Source organism: Oncorhynchus keta, chromosome 21 (assembly GCF_023373465.1).
Source record: "Oncorhynchus keta strain PuntledgeMale-10-30-2019 chromosome 21, Oket_V2, whole genome shotgun sequence".
In the NCBI taxonomy this organism is placed as follows: Eukaryota; Metazoa; Chordata; class Actinopteri; order Salmoniformes; family Salmonidae; genus Oncorhynchus; species Oncorhynchus keta.
The window spans coordinates 38,072,726-38,094,029 of record NC_068441.1 but is presented as its reverse complement, the minus strand read 5'-3'; the positions used below and the strand labels follow the sequence as shown (position 1 = coordinate 38,094,029).

The 21,304-nt window shown below is 41.9% G+C and overlaps 1 protein-coding gene across 5 annotated transcripts; it reads right to left on the bottom strand.

Annotated features, from left to right (window-relative positions):
- Positions 1-2,152: 2,152 nt before the first annotated feature.
- Positions 2,153-13,900, bottom strand: LOC118400529 (hyaluronidase-2-like). 5 transcript variants are annotated; one of them, XM_035797481.2, is made up of 4 exons: positions 13,752-13,900; positions 7,212-8,181; positions 4,623-4,712; positions 2,153-4,047 (listed from the first exon to the last, which is right to left on the bottom strand). In XM_035797481.2, exons 2-4 carry the CDS (start codon positions 8,163-8,165, stop codon positions 3,655-3,657), a joined length of 1,437 nt encoding a protein of 478 aa, XP_035653374.1. In that variant the 5' UTR covers positions 8,166-8,181; positions 13,752-13,900; the 3' UTR covers positions 2,153-3,654. The 5 variants fall into 5 exon arrangements, with proteins under 5 accessions (XP_035653374.1, XP_035653371.1, XP_035653369.1 ...); XM_035797478.2 differs by lacking the exon at positions 13,752-13,900 and adding an exon at positions 11,781-11,964; XM_035797476.2 differs by lacking the exon at positions 13,752-13,900 and adding an exon at positions 10,847-11,076.
- Between the last annotated feature and the right edge of the window lie 7,404 nt (positions 13,901-21,304).

The following is a 21,304-nucleotide window of genomic DNA, read 5'->3' as shown; positions in this document are numbered from 1 at the left end:
TGTCCCCATGTGCAGTTGCAAACCATAGTCTGGATTTTTTATGCCAGTTTTGGAGCAGTAGCTTCTTCCTTGCTCAGCGGCCTTTCAGATTATGCCGATATAGGACTCGTTTTACTGTGTATGTAGATACTTTTGTACCCGGTTCCTCCAGTATCTTCACAAGGTCCTTTGCTGTTGTTCTGGGATTGATTTGCACTTTTCACACCAAAGTACGTTAACCTCTAGGAGACAGAACGCATCTCCTTCCTGAGAGGTATGATGGCTGCGTTGTCCCATCGTGTTTATACTTGCAAACTATTGTTTGTACAGATGAACGTGATACCTTTAGGCGTTTGGAAATTGTACAGATGAACGTGGTACCTTCAGGCGTTTGGAAATTGTACAGATGAACGTGGTACCTTCAGGCGTTTGGAAATTGTACAGATGAACGTGGTACCTTCAGGCGTTTGGAAATTGTACAGATGAACGTGGTACCTTCAGGCGTTTGGAAATTGTACAGATGAACGTGGTACCTTCAGGCGTTTGGAAATTGTACAGATGAACGTGGTACCTTCAGGCGTTTGGAAATTGTACAGATGAACGTGGTACCTTCAGGCGTTTGGAAATTGTACAGATGAACGTGGTACCTTCAGGCGTTTGGAAATTGCTCCCAATGATGAACCAGACTTGTGGAGGTCTACAATTTATTTTCTGAGGCCTTGGCTGATTTCTTTAGATTTTCCCATGATGTCAAGCAAAGAGGCACTGAGTTTGAAGGTAGGTCTTGAAATACATCCACAGGTACACCTCCAATTGACTCAAATGATGTCAATTAGCCTATCAGAAGCTTCTATAGCCATGACATAATGTTCTGGAATTTTCCAAGCTATTTCAAGGCACAGTCAATTTAGTGTATGTAAACTTCTGACCCACTGGAATTATGAATTATAAGTGAAATAATCTGTCTGTAAACAATAGTTGGAAAAATTACTTGTGTCATGCACAAAGTAGATGTCCTAACCGACTTGCCAAAACTATAGTTTGTTAACAAGAAATGTGTGGAGTGGTTGAAAAATGAGTTTTAATGACTTCAATCTAAGTGTATGTAAACGTATGACTTGTACATGAACAAATTACCTCACCTAACCTGTACCCCCACACACTGACTCGGTACCAGTACCCCCTGTATATAGCCTTGTTATTGTTACTTTTAATTATTTGTATATATTTTTTACTTTAATTTATTTGGATAAAATGTTCTTAACTCTTCTTGAACTGCACTGTTGGTTAAGGGCTTGTAAAGTAAGCATTTCACATGTATTTGGCACATGACAAATAGTTTGATTTGATTTACATTTTCCTATCAATCTAAAAATGTTATAAAGGTCCTGTGAATTGGCTAAGATGTTATAGGGCTTTAGTAACATGTTTGTTAATGATTGTTTTGTTTACTTACCAACCAACTAGAGTAACAGCAGTCTTGCATTCACAGTCTATTGATTTATGGAATTCACATCTTGGCCACACATTGCCTTTAATAGTCCAACTGTACACGCATCAATAGTATTACACGTGCTAGAAAATGTGGATGCTGTTGAATGAGTGAACAGCAGTACCCTTCCTCCTGGAGGGTCGGAACTGGAAGATTGGGGGGGCTTGAAGTCTGGTTTTAGTTATAAAACAAGGCTTTCTCTGTACTCCTAGCACAATAATATTGCTTTTGGCACCATGAGATTACCCCCCTTACACTTGGAAGAGATTCCCAAAAACGGAGGGGAAAAAGAGGAAAAGTGAAATGTTGGCAAGACACAGAGGTAGGTAACTCAGGAGAGCAAGTTACCAAGGTGCAAAGGCCTTCACGTGAAAACGGTACCAGACACGTTGCAGCCTGCTCCCCGGGCGCCTGAGGCGATGACGTGGACGTCGATTAAGGCAGCCCCCTGCACTTCTCTGATTCAGAGGGGTTGGGTGAATCCATCCAGTTGTGCAACTGATTAAGTATGGCCTTTTCTGATGCTATTAAATCCAACTACAACTTGTCACTGTACTGACCATGAATGGTTAAAACATGCTTTTCCAAAATGTATGTCAAACTGCTCACTGTGTTTGCAACACGTGGTATGTGATTGTGAACTCCGACCCACCATGATGTTAATAACGGCAGCACAACAGCTCCAAGATACAAATTCATTGAGAGCCATCTCATATTTCAAGTGTAATGTAATAAAAAGAAATGACTAATTACACTTAATTACAATTACATCCAATGTACATGTAGGAGAGTAAATGAGAAGCATGTTTGGGACATAAATAAGAGCAGTGAAAACGATAGACCCTCACTGAGGCCCCTGGAGGCCCCCTGAAGAAGCCTACGAGAGTACAAAGTCATTTTCTTAGGAATTTGGTTTCAGGCAACAGAAGGCAGAATAGAGTAAAGACACAATGAGCAAAAGTGCTTTCAGCTTTGGTTTACAATCCTCACAAACACTCAGAAAACATCAACAGAGAAAATGTAGATGCCCCAGAATAAGAATCATGACAATAAGGATGATGACGTTAGGCCAAACACACTCGTTGGACAGGCACTTCGCACTGTCATCTGTGTAGATGAGTGGTGTGTTTACAAATATCAAAGAATATGTTGTGGACTACAAACACTTCTTACACATTCTTAGATGAGTCGTTTCTTGTTAATGTGACTGAGGTGCTAAAGTGTTGCAAAAGCAGTCAGCGTACGACACAGTAGATGTAGATGAAATGAGTTCCTTGCCACAATGCTAAGCTTTACTGAAGGTCATGAATATTCACATGAAACAGTCTTTTCCAAATATTCCAGTTATTTTCCACAGCATCATTAGAGGCATAAAAAAATAAGACCATAGAAAAAGAGAACATTACAAAAAGATGTTGAAAATTGCTGTTGATTTTCCTCGCCGTATCTGCAGTTGGACCAGATCAGAACTGGGTGAGGGGGTAGCCGTCCACCCGAGAGGTGTGCACAGCACAAGTCTCTTTGTACAGAATCTTCACAGTAGGAGTCTCTTCATAGAAAAGTAGCATTCTTGTGTGATGCGTTAGCTTCTGTGTTGTTGAAGATTCAATTCCCTCATACATTTCAACATGAGTAAAAAGAGAGAGGCATATTCTAACAAACTACTGTCTAACTAGTAACCCAGGTACACTTCTAACTAATGACAGTTTACTTAGACACACACACAAACTCAATAATACAGCTGGTTAGCATTCATACACCTTGCAGACATCTTAGTTCTAGTTCTGTTAGCTCCAGATGTCTTCCAGCTCTGGTGAAGGGAGGGATAGATCACTACAGTATGGACCTTCATTTCTGCCACACTTGCAGCGCACCCACTCCCTAAAAACATCAAGTCAAAATAGAAGGCCAGTTGTTTTGCCCACTTCAAATGCTGTCCCTTTAGCTTGTAACTGAAGGGTACTGAGGGGTATCTTCAGTCCCCTCCTTCCTTCCATCATGTTGAGAAGCAGGCACTCCCATGTCCTCTCCTCCATGGATCAGTCCCACAGAGCAGCTAGTGCCCATCCCTGACCAGGAAGCCCCCTGAGCACCAGTACAGGCCAGGACTAGAACCAGGATCAAGGTGTGGTGGTGGTGGCTTCCCCCATATTGCACAGTGTCAGCTCCTGCTCCTCCCAGCCTCAGTGGAGCACAGTGAGAAGCCCCAGAGGGAGCAGCAGAGTCAGTACAGACCAGACTTTCCAGACAGGGGCAGCACCACTCTTCCCCAGCTCTCTCTGGGCACAGCCCTCGCCCTTGTACCCACTGTAACACTGGCACTGGAAGTGTTGACGGTACCCAGCCAGCTCCCCCTGGCCTAGTTGCCCAGTCACCTTCAGCCTCCCCCCCTGGCTGCTGATGCTGTGGGTGAGGGGGCTGAGGTGCAGGTAAGCATCAGTGTCTGAGTGTTTGCGGAGGCAGCGGCCATGGAAGCCGCACAACTTCTGACTGCACAGTTCTGCTGCTGTGGAGACATTGAATAGGTACCGGCCTAGTGGACCCCGGAGGTACTCACTCAGATTGGAGCAGCTGGCCTGGAGAGAGAGACACACATACATACAGCGAAACACACACACACACACACACACACATACATACATTGAGACACACACATATACCCACAGAGTGAGACAGAGGCACAGACTCAGAATGGAAATGAGAAACTCAGACAAAAACAAAGTGGAGAATTGGAGGTCAAGTGTGATACGGGGCAAACAGAGACACCAACACATGTTAGCATTTAATGTGGATAGACAGGAAATAGTCGTTACATAGTAGCTACAGGGGGGAACACCAGACTGATGACTCAAACTAGGCATAATCTATGAATGATCAAATAGGTGTGTCCCCCAAATGGCAACCTATTCTCTACAGGGCCCTGGTCAAAACTAGTGCACTACGAAGGGAATAATGTGAAACACCCCAATTTGAACATTCATAGATTATGCATAGTTTGAGTCATTATGTTGGGAATAGGGAATCTTCAGGGAGAACACTCCCATTGCTGCAGCCATAAGTATGTTACAGAGGGGAACATTAGACAGAGGACTCAAACTAGGCTATGCATAATATTGAATGATTAAACAGCTTGAGTGATGAGAACACTCACATTGCTGCTGGCGTAGGTATGATCTCCCCAGATGATGACCCCAGATGCTCCCAGGGCTACACTCTCCCCAATAGTGGACACCAGGTCTGTCTGCACACACACACAATCACACACACACACAAGTTCAGTATGGAAGTTGGCAGATCATTATGAACATACTGGCCATGTTTGAGATCGACTACATTGCAGTCGGCGACGACCCGTCAAATCATAATGAGTTGTCATCATGACGTCAGGTGATTTGTAGTTCAGTCAGTCTGCAGTGGCTGACTACAGTGACATTAACTGTAACGCACACACCACCCTCTATGAACAGGAACACACACATCATTTATTCATTTCTTTAACACTGACCAGCTGAGCTGACCTACACCCTTCATGTAGATGATGAGGTCACATTATATGATTCAGAACAGAATGTCAGAGGAACTGACACATATCTCTTTACTCCCTGGTTTAAACACACAGTCAGATGTGTCACTCCCACGCACATCCTTTCACTCCGACACATCCTTATGGAGACTTCAGACACACTCAAAGTAAGAAATTAAGCACGATACAATATATAGGCCATGATCTCTCGTTCATTCAGAATAATCCTATAAACACACCTTCTGTCTCTCCCTCTCTCCTCCAGTGTGTCTGTGTGAAGAGTGGTCCAGTGGGAAAGTAAACACTGATGCCCAGGCTGCCTAACAGCAATTTATTCATCCACACACAACAAACCTCACTGCACACATACACTCACACACATTAGTACCAACCTCTCCAAACGCACCTCTTCAGCACACACACAACTAACCTCTCATTTAAATCTATTCAGGCAGTAATCTATTTCCAATTGTCTTTTGACTCACTACTACAGTGAATTTGTCGAACTCCCCTCTTCTATCCCTTGGTGAAACATCTGCAGGAAATGTAATGTAAACTGCTGACAGAAATGGGAAACAGCAAACAAACGTCACTCTTCAGACGAGCAGTGGAGTTTTTCCAAAGGGTTTTCAACAGAGTGGTTAAACAGTACATTCACATGTACACGCACGCACACACACACCACACACACGAAATTCACTTGAACTTGGAGACAATCTGTCTTCCTTCCTGCATTTCTCCTAAACAGAGAAAAGCTGGACAGTAAAAGAGCAAAGGGAATTATTTAGTCTAGGCTAATGGCTCTACTATGGCCCAATCAATTAATTCATGACTCTGGTGTGCATAAGAATCAGTTGCTGCTTGAGATACAGTATTTTGTGCGCAATGGGTGTGTGTGTGTACTCCAGATTAGTGCATGTGCGTGTTATTGGAAGGTTGGCCAAAGGTAATGATATTTGGTGTAGAAACCGCAGAGAGACATATTTAGGTTTCTGGGGAAACACAGGCAACTCTGTGTTGCTGGACATGCGAAGCCTGGTCATGAAGGAGTGTGTGTGGACATGTGAATGTTCTATATTTAGCCCTAACATATTAGCCTGGCTTTCTTTAACACTATACGATCCAGACAACAAAGCATTCAGATCCTCATGGGCCGGTTTCCCGGACACAAGTTAAAGGGATACTTTGGGATTTTTGTCAATGAGGCCCTTTATCTACTCCCCAGAGTCAGATGAATTCCTGGATACCATTTGTTTGTCTGTGTCTAGTATGAAGGAAATTTGAGGTAGTTTCGTGAGCCAAAGCTAACTAGTGTTAGCACAATGACTGTAAGTCTATGGGTATCTACTAGCAGGAGTAATTAACAACCTACTTCAAACTGCACGCAGAGACATACAAATGGCATACACGCGTTCATCAGACTCTAGGGAAGTAGATAAAGGGCCCTATTTCCAAAATCCTAAAGTATCCCTTTAAGCTTAGTCCTGAAATAAATACCATGGTCAATAGAGAATCTTCATTGAGAATTCTTTTTAGTCCAGGACTTGGCTTAATCCGTGTCTGTAAAACCATCAGCCCTATATTTTTAGGCCCTCGTTAGAGTAACACTTGTCTTGTAAGACCAGAGGGGACTGAATTCTTGGTTAACATGTTAAAACTAGATTTGTTTAACGCTTTTTTGGTTACTACATGATTCCATACGTCTTATTTTTACTATTTTCTACATTGTAGAATAATAGTGACGACATAAAAACTATGAAATAAGACATATGGAATCATGTAGTAACCAAAAAAGTGTTCAACATATCAAAATATATAGCAAAGAGTTGCTATTTGAAAAATCTCAAATATAAAATATTTTTTTATTTGTTTAACACATTTTTGGTTATTCTACAATGTAGAAAATAGTACAAATAAAGACAAACCCTTGAATGAGTAGGTGTTCTAAAACGTTTGGCCGGTAGTTTACATCAGGGTTAATTCAGTCTCACACACAGACAGACACACTTTATCGACAAAAAACAACAACAACAAAAACAGTTGTGGTAAGAGGCAGCTGAGAATTAAAGCTATAGTGTGTCTGATTGATTTCTTACCGGAATAACAAAAACACAGATATCAGGTCTCTGCATAGCACAAGTTATGGTCATGATGAAGAAGGCTAATCATATCTACAGTATAGGGACAGAATCAGGCCTATAACATGGGCCCTCTCACCTCAGTCAGCGGAGTCAGCTCGTTGGCATACGTAGGCCGGGTATAGACAAAGACAGGCCGTGCCAGCGCATCACCTGCCGATGCCAGACGCATCCCCTCCTTCACCCGGTTGCGGACAAACTGCCGTCCAAACATGGTGGAGCGCAGCACTGTGCTCATGTAGACAGATGGGAACAGGGCCGTGCTCTCAGTCCATAGCCAGGTCAGCTGGTCATTGCGAGCCACCTCCACGTCAGGGCAGCGACCAGTGTAGTTCTCTAGGCCGCTTCGGTAGTCATGGTTGTAGCAGTCTGGAAACAGGTAGAACCCCCACAGCTGGTTGGGCCGCAGGCTCTTGGCCAGCCGCAAGGTCTCCAGCATGAATTTCCGGGCCGACAGCTCAAACTCCTGCTGGGCCACTTTCCCCACGCGCTCCAGGGGCCACTCCAGGTTTTTGTTGGCCACCAGTTGCCGGGATTGGTTCCGGTATACGTCCTTGACGTCCCAGTTGCGGATCCACAGCGGACGCCACTCCTCCCAATCGATGACGGCAAGGCCTTTGGCGTTTGGTTCACTTATGTACTTGTGAACACCTTCGGGCATCTTCTCGTAGTGCTGTGTGAGGCTGGCGGCCTGTGGGAGCCCACCGTTCACCGCGGTGCCGTCCCGCTCGTAATACGGATACAGCCCTAACCGGTCCTTATAGAAGATGGTGAGGTTCTGTCTGACAAATCCCTCGTTGGGCGACGCCACTATCTGGAACTGCTCCAGCGGGAAACGCACACCATGCCGGGGGCGGCAGTCCTCTGTCGGGGCATTCCAGGCGAGGAGCAAAGGCTTCTGGGAGAACATGGGCCATCTAGTGGGCTTCAGTTCTTCAACTCCGAGGACATTCCAGGGAGTGAGCAGAGCCAGGAGCAGCAGCCAGGGCAGCTGGCCAGTCAGGGCCAGGAGAGAGAGAGGCGCTACCCCCATGGCCACCTTCTCTGCCCTGGAAGAGAGACACAATGTCAATGTAGCTCTTTACAATCAAAGCCTAGGAAATGAGCCTCTCCAGTTACTCAGTTTCTCTGTAGACTATATAATTTGGCAGTGATACAAAGAGAGCTATTTTTAATGAATGAAATGAATGAAACATGCCATGAATGAAATGGCATGTTTACTTAATATACATTTTCTCCAGGTGCCCTCACAAACCATTTCTAACTGTGTTATGTAATAATATGCCTTGAGCAAGAGTGTGTGTGTTTTCAACTTCAAATCAACATTAACTTCCTTTCACAACACTGATTGGCACACATATGGTAGGAGATTGCCAACCATTATGACAGGGCTAGCTTGTAGGATATCTCTGAAATGTAAGAGAGTATTTTGGTACTACTCTTCATACTAACATTGTTGGAAGGTCATGTAGCCCTGCAGTAAATAACACAAACAAAAGACAGACAAAAATGTCTGACAATGCATGGGGAGATAATATATTATTTCCATGGTTGGGTAGGTTACTTTCTAAATATAATCCGTTACAGTTACCTGTCCAAAATTGTAATCAGTAACGTAACTTTTGGATTACCCAAACTCAGTAATGTAATCTGATTACATTCCGTTACTATTAGATATCTTTCCCCTTAAGACACATTAGAAGAAGACAAAAATGTATGTTACCAATTGAACAACATCTATTGCAGGATAAATTAACATTAAAGTTTACATAGCTGCCCATATATGGATGTAAAATGTTACTTTATGGGTTGGTTATGTAGGCTTCTTCTAACCCATCGCTTTCTACTACATATAAAAATAATGATTAAATTATATATTTACATTAAAAACCAAAGTCTATCAGAATTCCAGTCATTCAAATAAATATTATACCCCTTGATCTTCAAGAATAGGATTTGGAAATATGGAATTATAGATTAGACAAATTGATTTACCTGAGCATAACCCCAAAACTAAGGACTTATTAGCCAGCACTACTCTGTTCTTTATGATTTTGTGGTCATGGAAGACTGATTGGGCTCATTGATTCCAGTTAAAAAAAATAAATGCTCCACTCATTGAATGGCATTCTTTGAGCACTACTGAAAAGTGCTATTTGCATGTGAAAAATGAATGCCTTATGCTGCATTTGCTATAGGCCTATTGTTGACCTTTTTGTTGGTGACACTTTTTGATATCTTGATAATATGCAGCTGTTTATTGGGCAAATCCACAGATGAAACAATAACAAAATCGGCGCCCCGCCTCTGTTTTGGTAAAAAGCTGAGGGATGGGCCTGGAGAAATGTAACCACTCTCAGATTAATAGACAGAACTACGGATGGTAGGACTGACCATCCACGATATCAAAAGTATTGTTTTAACCATGTTATGAGGCTATACAGTGTTTGTTCACATTTACAAACATGTGAGAAAAACAAGATGATATTTTGAGTTCTCATGGAGTGACAGTTGAATTTAGCTCATGAGGCATTATAAATTATATTATTCAAGAATCAAAAATATATATATATATATAAGTCAAAAACATTATGTAGCAACTACAGATTGCCCCTTTAAATCTATCAAAAATGTGATTTTGAGCATGTGTCCATTAGGCCTATGGATTTTTATTTTATCAGCATGAATTTGATTGAGTAATAAAATAGTGTACTTTTCACTGGATGTCCACTGGTTTCAAAAACAATGATTGCAAGGCAGTTTAAACTTCTTGAATTCAACCATTATTGGGTTCAAATACACATTTATATTTGTGAACAGCCATCCACAACAACCACAATTCGTAAGGCGCAAATAACTAAATGAGAGCAGTGTGATTCACATCAATGCGCTATGTAGATATCAATAACAAATTAAATCCATATCACCGTAGAGTACACCACTGCTGTTATCCTCACCTCCAAGCGTTAATTCAAATTCGATAATCTTTAGTCGCACCATTGGACAGTAGCCTTCAAAAGCCTATTCCTGCGATCGATCAAACACATTTTGTGTGTCATCATAGTGGTCTCTGACTTATGGTCAGACTCGCTCAGGTGGAACAAATTTTAACTTTTTTTCAATGCTTGAATGTCATTGAGAAAACAAGTCTAAAATATGTTTTTCGCTAACATCCTTTCTAAATTTAAAAGTAACCCTTGAAGTAATCATCTAGTTTTTCAAAAGTATCTGATCACAATATTTTTTGCTGGTAATGTTACGAATTAGTTACCGTTTTTGTAATCCTTTACATGTAACGGATTACACCCCAACCCTGATTATGTCTGTGGACCAAAAAATACCGATGACTGCATTTTACCCTGTTTTCGTGTTTATGCTGTCCTCGAAACGAATCGAACAATACACTCAAATGTAAAACCAAACCAGCTCACCAGTTTCAGACAATGTGAATGATTATCATTACTCGCTAATTCGTTAATCAAATAAGTAATTATATGCATACCAAATTCACCACAAACTAGTACGAACACGCGACGTAGTTGTACACGCGCACAACGTTAGCACGAGCTAGTTTCAGTCCTTGCATTTACTCATCACATTGTAGCCAAATACAATAACTGGAATTGAATGATACAGTTGCGAACTGTGCAATAATGTTACACTACTTGCTACTGTAGCAACACAAGTTTCACTAGATGACCAAGGGAATCTGACCTGTAGCAGACGACTAGATCAGGACAACGGTTTATTCCACTAATGTGGTTTCAAACAAAAAACGACAAGAATCTGCCGACATCCTGGTATACATATCTCCTCATGATGGAAATGTTCCACCAGTCTTCTTGCTAATAACATATTATAATCAATACATTTTTCGGGAAAGTCCACTCTTGCCAACAACGCATCGCGCCCAGTTCCAAGCAGAGAAACAATGCTCCGATGTGCTACGAGTTTAGAACTGCTCGTTCCATTCTACGGGAAAGGGGGGGATACGTTCAGAAATTGACTTCAATGTTTCGGTCACTTCGTGTTGATGAGGAGTAATACATATATGTCATTGGACTAATTAATGTCAATATATATTTATGTGTATGTTAAAGCCATGCTATTGTATTTTTATTAGCGTTTTTGGTTTGACGTTTGTTTACGATTACTCCCTTTAAATGTCAATAGTGGCTTAGTCTTCCAATTTCGCTGAGGGGTAGGATATCACCCCGAAATGTGTTCTTTAAACTAAAATAGGATATAGTCACATGTAGGAACCAATCCAATGAATTATGTTTATGTAGGTTTAGATAGCAGATATGTGGGTGACTAGAACTGCTAGCTAGTATATTAATACCACGTGTTACAGGAGTGTGGATGTCCACTTTAAACGAGCCCATCCTACTTTTAGACTGCGTGTTTCTTATAATTCAGTCATCTTAATGTAGTCCTTACTGATACTTCTCAGTAATTGACAAGCTATGTGACCATACTCGTTCAAATCTTTCAGGAAACAGAAATAAAGCATACAGCTGTCTAACTTCATCCACACATCTGCAGTTCACCCCCTAGAAAGCATGATGTCCACTGACCATGTGCTATGGACATAGCTGCTGTTCCTGTGAAAGTTGGGAGCGACAACTGACTCTCCGTGCTGACTCACCTGACAGGGTCAAACTTATGAAGGGGAAAGCGTCTCTCATGGCTGCTGACCAAGCAGGTTAAGACCTACAGCAGGAATTTCTCGCTCTCTTTCTCACTCTGTTTGCTTGTTCGCAGATGTAATTTCAGTACAAGGAACACAAAATACCAGACCATTTTAAGTCAACTGGGATACCTTAAAGTAAGGTATCCCAGTGGTCCTTCTGTAGCTCAGTTGGTAGAGCATGGCGCTGGTAACGCCAGGGTAGTGGGTTCGATTCCCGGGACCACCCATACGTAGAATGTATGCACACATGACTGTAAGTCGCTTTGGATAAAAGCGTCTGCTAAATGGCATATATTATTATATTATTATTAGTAACGTATCATGTAAACAGGGCCTGCCTGCTTTACATCAGTCCCAGGTGTATCTGCCTGTAGTCTGATCTATCGCCACTGAATGTCCATGGTTTAAAGCCTTCCCCTCTCACTAAACCCTGTGGAGCGGGCAGTAACCAGGAATTTCTACTAACTAACACACACCTGGATGGAAACTACAGTAGTAGTGAAGCCACCGTGGTTCTACCTCTTCATTGCTTAATTGTTCTTTTAGGCTGGGTTTCTGTATAACCACTTTGTGACAACTGTGGATGTAAAAGGGGCTTTATAAATACATTTGATTGTACATAGCCTGGTTATTGTTATTCTTATTGTGTTACTTTTTATTATTACCTTTATTTTAGTCTACTTGGTAAATATTTTCCTAACTCTTCTTGAACTGCACTGTTGTTTAAGGACTTGTAAGTACACATTTCATGGTAAAGTCTACACTTGTTGTATTCGGCGCATGTGACAAATAAAGTTTGATTGAATGATTGACCACAGTAGAGTGCATTTACCGCAATGCAATCAGTGCCTTAGTATGCCACCCACACACAGCTAGGCAGCTACAGGCACAGATGTGTGGTGCTTTGAAGTCTGGCCTAGGGTCCACTGTTGTGAAATCCAGACAGGAATCTATTTGACAGGAACAAATCATTCAGCAAACCAGAGTGTTTTTTGAGAGGAGGGCAGTGCAGTGCAGAGAGGAATGACAAAGATGTTGTGGAAATGTGTTTTGTAGTTTGAAGTAGTTTATCCAAGGAAGAAACTCTCTAGCGGGGAAGCTTAGGGGTGGATTTGTTTTATGCTACACTCCCTAATTGATAGCATGCTAACAAAACTCACAACTTTTAGACAAGAATCTCCTATGCATAGACTACACATATGAAACAACTATGAAGAAGCTGAAAACACATGAAAATAGATGTTAGAGTAAATTGGAATATTATCAAATTAAAATGACCTAACACACTGTGTGTGATATGTTTAGACATTTTACAAAAGGCATCAATGTGATGTGCCTCCTGTCATAGCAGTGTTAAGCTCATCGTCGGATGATAAATGACCGGACCAAGGTGCAGCATAGTAGGTTTGAAAACGTAACACCGGGAAAAACAATGAACATAAACCGAACACAAAAGCTAGTTGTGTCTAAAGCAACAAACAAAGACAAAAACGAAAGTGCACAATTCTGTAAGGCAAAATAAACTATACAGAAAACAAGATCCCACAAAACCCAAAAGGAAAATGACAACTTATATATGATCCCCAATCAGAGACAACGATAGAAAGCTGCCTCTGATTGGGAACCATACTCAGCCAAAAACACAAAGAAATAGAAAACATAGTTTTTCCCACCCGAGTCACACCCTGACCTAACCAAACATAGAGAATAATAAGGATCTCTAAGGTCAGGGCGTGACAAGCAGACAATGAGAAATGGTGTCTGAAATGCAACTGGTAATCAACCTTGGTTAATTGATTCAGGAGTAGAGCACATGACTTTTAGATGATGGATACATGCATAGTAAGAAATGGAGTAAAAAAATGCAGACAAATATGTTATAGTCAAATGTTGAATAAATCGGTCTCTGAAGTTTTTCCCACTTACCCAACAGAGGCTAGACTCCTTTTCCTTGCAAATCCACCGAAGAGGACTGGATGTGTTGTACAGACCAGTTTCTTCCCCCACTATAATGTTGGCTAAAGTGTCCTGGGTCCCCCTGCATTGACAATCCTTTGAGTGTGTCAGTAGTTAAATGCAGAGATCCAGCCTTACATCTTATTTCAACCTCTGACAGACCCCACCTCTGTCCTGCCCATGCAAACATGCCAAATAGACATCAGGCTCATGAACTCAATAACATATAACTCACCCCTCTAAGCAAGGTTAGGTTTAGTTAGACTTAGGGCTCAAACAAACCAGAAGGTACTTCCTTCCCTCTCATGCTCATAAGAGTCAATTCCGCCCTATCCCTTAATTTAATGGTAAACTGACAGGTTGTTGGATCAGGTATTATACTAGGTATCAATTCTGAGGCATAAAGATTACTTATTTTACTAGACTAATTATTTGAAGACAATCCCCAAATGCCCAAACTCTACAAAAATCCTGTGTGTGTGTGTGTGTGTGTGTGTGTGTGTGTGTGTGTGTGTGTGTGTGTGTGTGTGTGTGTGTGTGTGTGTGTGTGTGTGTGTGTGTGTGTGTGTGTGTGTGTGTGTGAGAGAGAGAGAGAGAGAGAGAGAGAGAGAGAGAGAGAGAGAGAGAGAGAGAGAGAGAGAGAGAGAGAGAGAGAGAGAGAGAGAGAGATAAGGCACATGTTAGGGTTTAGTGTCGAAGCCAGGGGTTTCCTTTGTTTTTGTCACTGATCATCTGACTTCAGTATGACCTCAAGCGTCTCCCATTGTCCAGCTATTGTCCAGCTATTGTCCTGCTCAGGGTATAAAGTTAATTCTGACCCTGTACTGGGGGAAAGGGTATGCCTGGGGTCACACACACACATGCACACACACACGATAACGCTTGGGGCTAGCGTGAAACGTCTCTGGCAACCCATAGTTTTTAGTCTAATCAGCACTTTAAATGCCGTTGAAAGTACATTCAAATGAGCATGAATGTACATACTGTTCTTTGCATTGGGTATTTTGGGTGACTGTTGACACAAAAGACCTCTGTGGTAGGAACATTGCCACTTTGTGCTGCATTGTGTTGAGCCCTATATAATAGACACTTTCTCATTGCGTGATAGACACTGTCCTTAGTGTGTCCCTGTATAGGCAGAAACAAAAGCTGCTTTTATACGCTGGGCAAAAGCAAGGTCATAGATCAAAGCCAATAACAGTCACTAAACTAAGAAGCTAGGCTTGTGAATAATCATTAGTGCCAGTTAGTGGGGTTGGTGCTGAAGTGAGATGGATAAGGGTAAAATTAGGGTAATAATCACAGTATTAACTATGTTAACTATGATCATCAAGTTCTGACCTTCATCAGTTTACTCAGTCTGAAATATATGTAGGGTTTAGCAGGAACTTTGTACTAGTCTCGTGCTACCAGACATCACACAATATTTGAGTTTGTTTCTATGGATAAACATAGAACGACTGGAGTCAAGGCTATCTTGCTACAGACTTTCAGCTTGTGTTATGGATGTGTAGCTACTGCTAGTGATGGTAGTAATTATCCTTTTCCTTGCCACCATCATATTTCACATTACATAACTATAGGATAGAACTGGGAAGAGCCTTCGGATGCCTCCAATCAAAATGGTTTGCATTCCGCTCATGCACAATGTAACAGTTTAAAATTCCCAACTCTGAAGAGGTAACTTGAGACGAGACAGGGCCAGTTCAAAGAATCCGGTCTGACTGTCCAGCAGGGAGAATGTCACCTTTGACCCTGCATTAATCTACATCCCCATAAAACCACAGGTCTGTTAGGACATACGAGATAGCCAGGGATAACAGAAAACCCACACCAGGATGTGGAAAATGGCTCCTTGAATCATTAGCTTTCCAAATAGCTTCTAGTCTTTCTTTGGCTTTCGTTTTCTTTCCTATCCTTTGGCTTTTCTGATGTGTTTACATTTGTTTACAGTTTGGTTGGCTCCAGTCCCACCCACAAACATGTTTCATGGTAATTCACTAATTGCAACATTAAGAAAAATTCTTTGAAATGACAATTACAATAAGTACTATGCAAAACATTCTGAAGTGAGCACCTTGCTATATGGCAGCCAGGGACAGAAAAAATAATGGTTCCCTTCTTGGAAGTGTGATGCTAGAAAGAGCTCTTCTTCTACTAATACTTGTTCTTTCCCTAAACTGAAAGAAAAATGTCCTCCAGAGGGAATGGGCATTGAGTTTCCTCATAAATACTCTGAGACTGCCACAATAAGGCCTACAATATGTGAAATAAAAACAATATGCTTGTATAAAAGCCAACGTGAACAAATAAGACACTCATTATCCCTTTTCTTTGGACCCAAAGAGAATGTGGGGTTTCTTGAAAGCCCCAAAGAAAGATTATGAAGTTCAGAACACAACCTACCAAAAAAAAAAAAACTTTCCATCTCACCTGTGCATAGCCCTTCACCAAACCTCTGGAATATTATTGTAGCTGGAAAAGTACAGAGATAAAACAAACTATTAACCGTTGTTTAATCTCCCTCCTGTGACGCAGTGCACACAGCGACTCACAGCAGTTTTTTGAAGGCTGAAAAGACAAGAACAAAACCTTGTCTAAAAGCAATAAAGTGAAGTGGACCATGACACATCATTATTTTATCCTCTAAGCCACATATGTCAGAGTCAAGGCCCGCGGGCCACATCCGGCCCGCGAGAAGGTTTTTACGGCCCCTGGGATGATCTTGATTTATTATTAGAACCGGCCCGCAGACCGCAGCAAGCCGGCAGCCCGCAGATCTTTTACACGCACCAATACTACATTTCCCACAATGCAACGGTGACGCACCGAGCAGTAGGCTGCTTCATTTCAATATTTATTGGCACAGCAGTTGTCAGCATCACAGTAAAATTAACTTTCAGATACCCATCAAAAATGGCAAAACGGAAGGTGGACACTGAGAACCGGGGTTTCAAACAAGGTGGGAGTCGGAGTATTTGTTCACGGAGGTAGCTGGAAAACCTGTGTGTCTTCTGTGTGGAGAAAGTGTGGCGGTACTGAAAGAGTATAATCTGAGACGACATTATGAAACGAAACACGCGGACAAAAACAAGAATATGGACATGGAACAAAGGCTACAAAAGGCAGAGGAATTAAAACGAGGCCTCAAATCTCGACAGGCTCTGTTCAAAAAAGCCAAATCACAAGGCCAGGCTGCTGTCAAGGCCAGTTTTATTTTGGCAGAAGAGATCGCTAAATCAGCCCGGCCATTTACGGAGGGGGATTTCATCAAAAACTGCATGATTAAAGTTTGTGACGAAGTTTGCCCAGAAAAAGGCAACTCTTTTTAAATGTGAGTCTGAGCAGAAACACCATTGCCGAGAGAGTAGACCAGTTGTCCATCAATCTAAAAGAGCAGCTTGTGAAAAAGGGAAAAGATTTCATTGCATATTCCTTGGCTGTGGATGAGAGCACCGACATTTCTGACATTGCCCAGTTGTCAATTTTCATCCGCGGAGTGGACTCCAGCCTAAGCGTGACAGAGGAGTTTTTGGCTTTACGTCCTATGCATGGCACAACTACGGGGCATGATTTGTATGAAGAGGTGTCAAGATGTGTAAATGAGATGGAGCTGCCTTGGGAAAAACTCGTGGGTTTGACAACCGACGGAGCACCTGCGATGTGTGGACACAGGAGCGGACTGGTGGCGAAGATACGGGAAAAGATGCAAGAGGAAAACGCGACAGGTGAGCTGACAGCTTATCATTGTATCATACACCAGGAAGCGTTGTGCGGTAAAGCCTTGAAAATGGAGCATGTAATGAGCATCATCACGCGCACAGTTAACTTTATCAGAGCCAAAGGTTTGAATCACCGCCAGTTCAAGGCATTTCTGACGGAGTTAGAAACGGAGCATGGTGATTTGCCTTATCACACAGAGGTGCGATGGCTAAGCCAGGGAAAGGTGCTTCAAAGATGTTTCGAGCTTCGTGAGGAGATTTGTCTGTTCTTGGACAGCAAAGGGAAAGACACAACACAACTCCGAGACGAAATGTTTCTGTGTGAAATGGCTTTTCTGTGTGACATTACGAGTCATCTGAATGCAATGAACTTGCAGCTGCAGGGTCGGGATCGTGTCATCTCTGATATGTACAGTACAGTGAAGGCATTTAAAACCAAACTGACTCTGTGGGAGACGCAGATGCGGAAAGAAAATTTGAGCCACTTTCCCAGCTGCCAGACCATGAAGAGAAGCTCTCTACCAGTGCGTTCCCGAGCGCACAGTTGGCTGATAAAATAGGTATGCTTGCCGCTGACTTTCGACGCCGATTTGCTGACTTTGAAGCACAAAAAGCAGGTTGGAACTGCTCGGTAACCCATTTGCTGTTGACGTGGAAAGCTCACCACCAAACCTCCAAATGGAGTTGATTGACCTCCAATGCAATGATGCACTGAGGGCAAAATATGCGGCAGTGGGTGCTGCGGAGTTCGCCCGTTTCCTCCCGACACAATGCCCCAGCTGCGCATCCAGGCTGCTCAAACGTTGTCTATGTTTGGCAGCACATACCTGTGTGAACAACTGTTTTCTTTGATGAACTTGAACAAAACATCACACAGAAGTCGACTTACTGCTGAACACCTCCACTCAATTCTGAGGATTTCCTCAGCTCAGAGCCTTACCCGAACATTGATGAACTTGTGGAAAAGATGGGACACCACCAAGTATCACCCTCAACCTCAAACAAGTGAACATTACTGTGCAATCACATATTTAGAGTTTTTACTCAGTTCAAGTTTAAAAGTTAAAGTTTAATATTTGTTTTCACTGCATGTTACTTCTCCTTAAACAAAGTGTTGTTTTTGATTAATAGATTTTTGCACTTTATTTTATTGTATTTCAATCCAATTATATTTTAAAAATATTTCAGTTGAGTGGATGATAGAAAATTGCTATTATTGTTTTTTTCTTTGAAGTAAATTTAGCCCACTTTTGCTAAAATAGAAAATATAGGCTACTGATGGTGCCTTGAATACCGGTTTCTTTCATTTAATGTTCATGTTATGGGGATTTTATATAAAGGAAATTTGTCTTTTGTGTCTGTTGAAAATTAAAGATTACTGACAGAGCCATAAGAAAATATTGCTTTATTTATCTGATCATATTGGAATATATTTGTTAGGTTTTCAGTAGGTTCAATTAGGTTCACTAGACTATATGCGTCATTTAAAAATTTTTCAATGAACATTCGAACAGTCCGGCCCTCGGCTTGTAGCTAAATTTTTATTTGGCCCTCCGTCCATTTGACTTTGACACCCCTGCTCTAAGCAGACAATAACACAGACTTCTTTGCAAGAGAAACAAACACACTCAACATACACTTTCAGATGGGCAAAGAACAGGGTGCTAAAAGACACCTGAGTCATTCCATGTCATATCAACAAGCCATGACACCCACCATCTCAGATGGTTCTGAAATCATTTCTGTAGTTAGAAACAGATTAGCATTCCTGCAACATTATTTTGTTGAAATATAGTTTGATCGCTGAGAAATTAAGCTAATTGATTGCACACAAATTGGCCATTTTCATTTATATGAGAAATATAATATTCAATAAATAAAGTACCTAACATCCAATTCTAACAGTGATTAAGACATGAGGAATTCAAAGAAATTGTAGAAAGCCACCCACACCAATACTACCCTAACAATGAGTATACAATATCTGTTCTCTATGTCAGAGAATTAGTATGCAGCTGCGGCTCTGAGAATGTGTTATTCATGTAATGTATTCTCAGTGAATTTGGTACGTTTTTTCCCACCCTGTTCAGAAAAATGTGTTATTGAAGTTATGTCCCATCCTACATACTGATATTACCAGGTCTGACTAGATGGTGCTGTTTCTGCTGTCAGATGATGTAGGATGGGACATAAACCTAACAACTTCATTGACCCTGGGTGGCTTTTGTCAATTTCTCTAGATTCCTCACTGTTAGAAAAAAGCTTGGTCCAAACCGGATGTTACGTTAAATTAAAAGGGCATATTTGGGTGCAATCAACTTATTTTCTCAGAAAATTTTCAACAAAATAATTTATGCAGGAATGCTAATCTTAACTGTTTCTAACAACAGAAACAATTTCAGAACAATCTGAGATGTGGCCGTAGAAAAACTCTTTCTTGTGGTTTTTGGAGGTGGAACGACCCACCTTCCTCATGAGTAATAAATAGGAAAAGGTATGAGAGTGAAAGGTAGCCCCACGAACACCAACACACCGACCAGTATACCTGCTCAAACACCCCTGGTGAGAGTTGGCCTCTGCTGTTTCCTGTGCAGTACACTCTTAGAAAAAAAGGTGCTATCTAGAACCTAAAAGGGTTCTTTGGTTGGCCCCATTAGTTTCATATAAAACCATTTCCACAGAGGGTTCTAGATTGAACCCAAAAGCGTTTTACCGGGAAACAAAAATGGTTGTCCTATGGAGACAGCTGAAGAACCCTTTTGGAAGCGTTTTTTTCTAGGAGTGTAGTTGGGGTTGTTTCCTCCACCCTGTGTATACGTCAGTGACATCCTTCCCAGGTTTCAATTTCCCCTCTTAGCATGTCCAGACCCATAGAGGACGGGGGACAGGAAGACGCCTTCCATAACAACATTGGTGGACTGTGGCTGCAACTACAGCATGACAAAGTTGACCGCACATCAGCAGAGTATCCGCTATTGTGACACCAGGGCCAAGGACATGCCACATGCTGTTGCTGAACATAGTGGTATTGCCCTGGGAGCAATCTACAGCTGCCAAATGCGCCAAGGTCAAGGGCACACACAGACTCACACTCGTGTGAACACAGAGCTTCACAGCCTTCAATAGTTTTATAATGTGAGACGCAAAACAATGTCTCTCAAGCCTGTCAACCAGATCTAATGTTAACCTCTGTAGTGAAATAATGTTTGAAGTAGTGCCTTTAGTAATCTTAGTGAAACAAAGTTCTATATATCTACAGTTCACTTTTCATAGACACAATTTAGTGGATGACAATTACAACTTTTCAAGTAGTGTTCTCCAGACGACACATGCTCAGATCAGTGGTAGAGAAACTGCAGCAGAAGCAGCGTCTGTGGCATCTATCCACTACTCTGAAGTTTAATGAAGTCACAGCGTAAGTACTGTGGGTCATCTGCTAGCAATCAGACAAAAACAATTTACAACATAACGGCATGCTATGTGCAAAACACACACACACACACACACACACACACACACACACACACACACACACACACACACACACACACACACACACACACACACACACACACACACACACACACACACACACACACACACACACACACACACACACACACCCTCCAACCTAGAATAGTGACAGAGCGGAAGGACCACTTTAGAAGTTATTTATAATATGTAGAAACACACCCTCACATGATTGCTGAACTCCATCCTCTCCTCCCTCTCCTCCCAGACACTGTACCACCCTGGTTGTCAAACAACGAGTTACTGGGCTTGTTCGAAACTGCAGCCAGC

Excerpts from the sequence above, each read along its gene's own strand:
- LOC118400529 (XM_035797481.2), bottom strand. The coding sequence starts at position 8,165 with ATGGGGGTAGCGCCTCTCTCTCTCCTGGCCCTGACTGGCCAGCTGCCC. Across the intron at positions 4,713-7,211 it reads AGCTGACTCCGCTGACTGAG|ACAGACCTGGTGTCCACTAT; the intron begins GTGAGAGGGCCC and ends GTGTGTGTGCAG. Across the intron at positions 4,048-4,622 it reads ATACCTACGCCAGCAGCAAT|GCCAGCTGCTCCAATCTGAG; the intron begins GTGAGTGTTCTC and ends CTCTCTCTCCAG.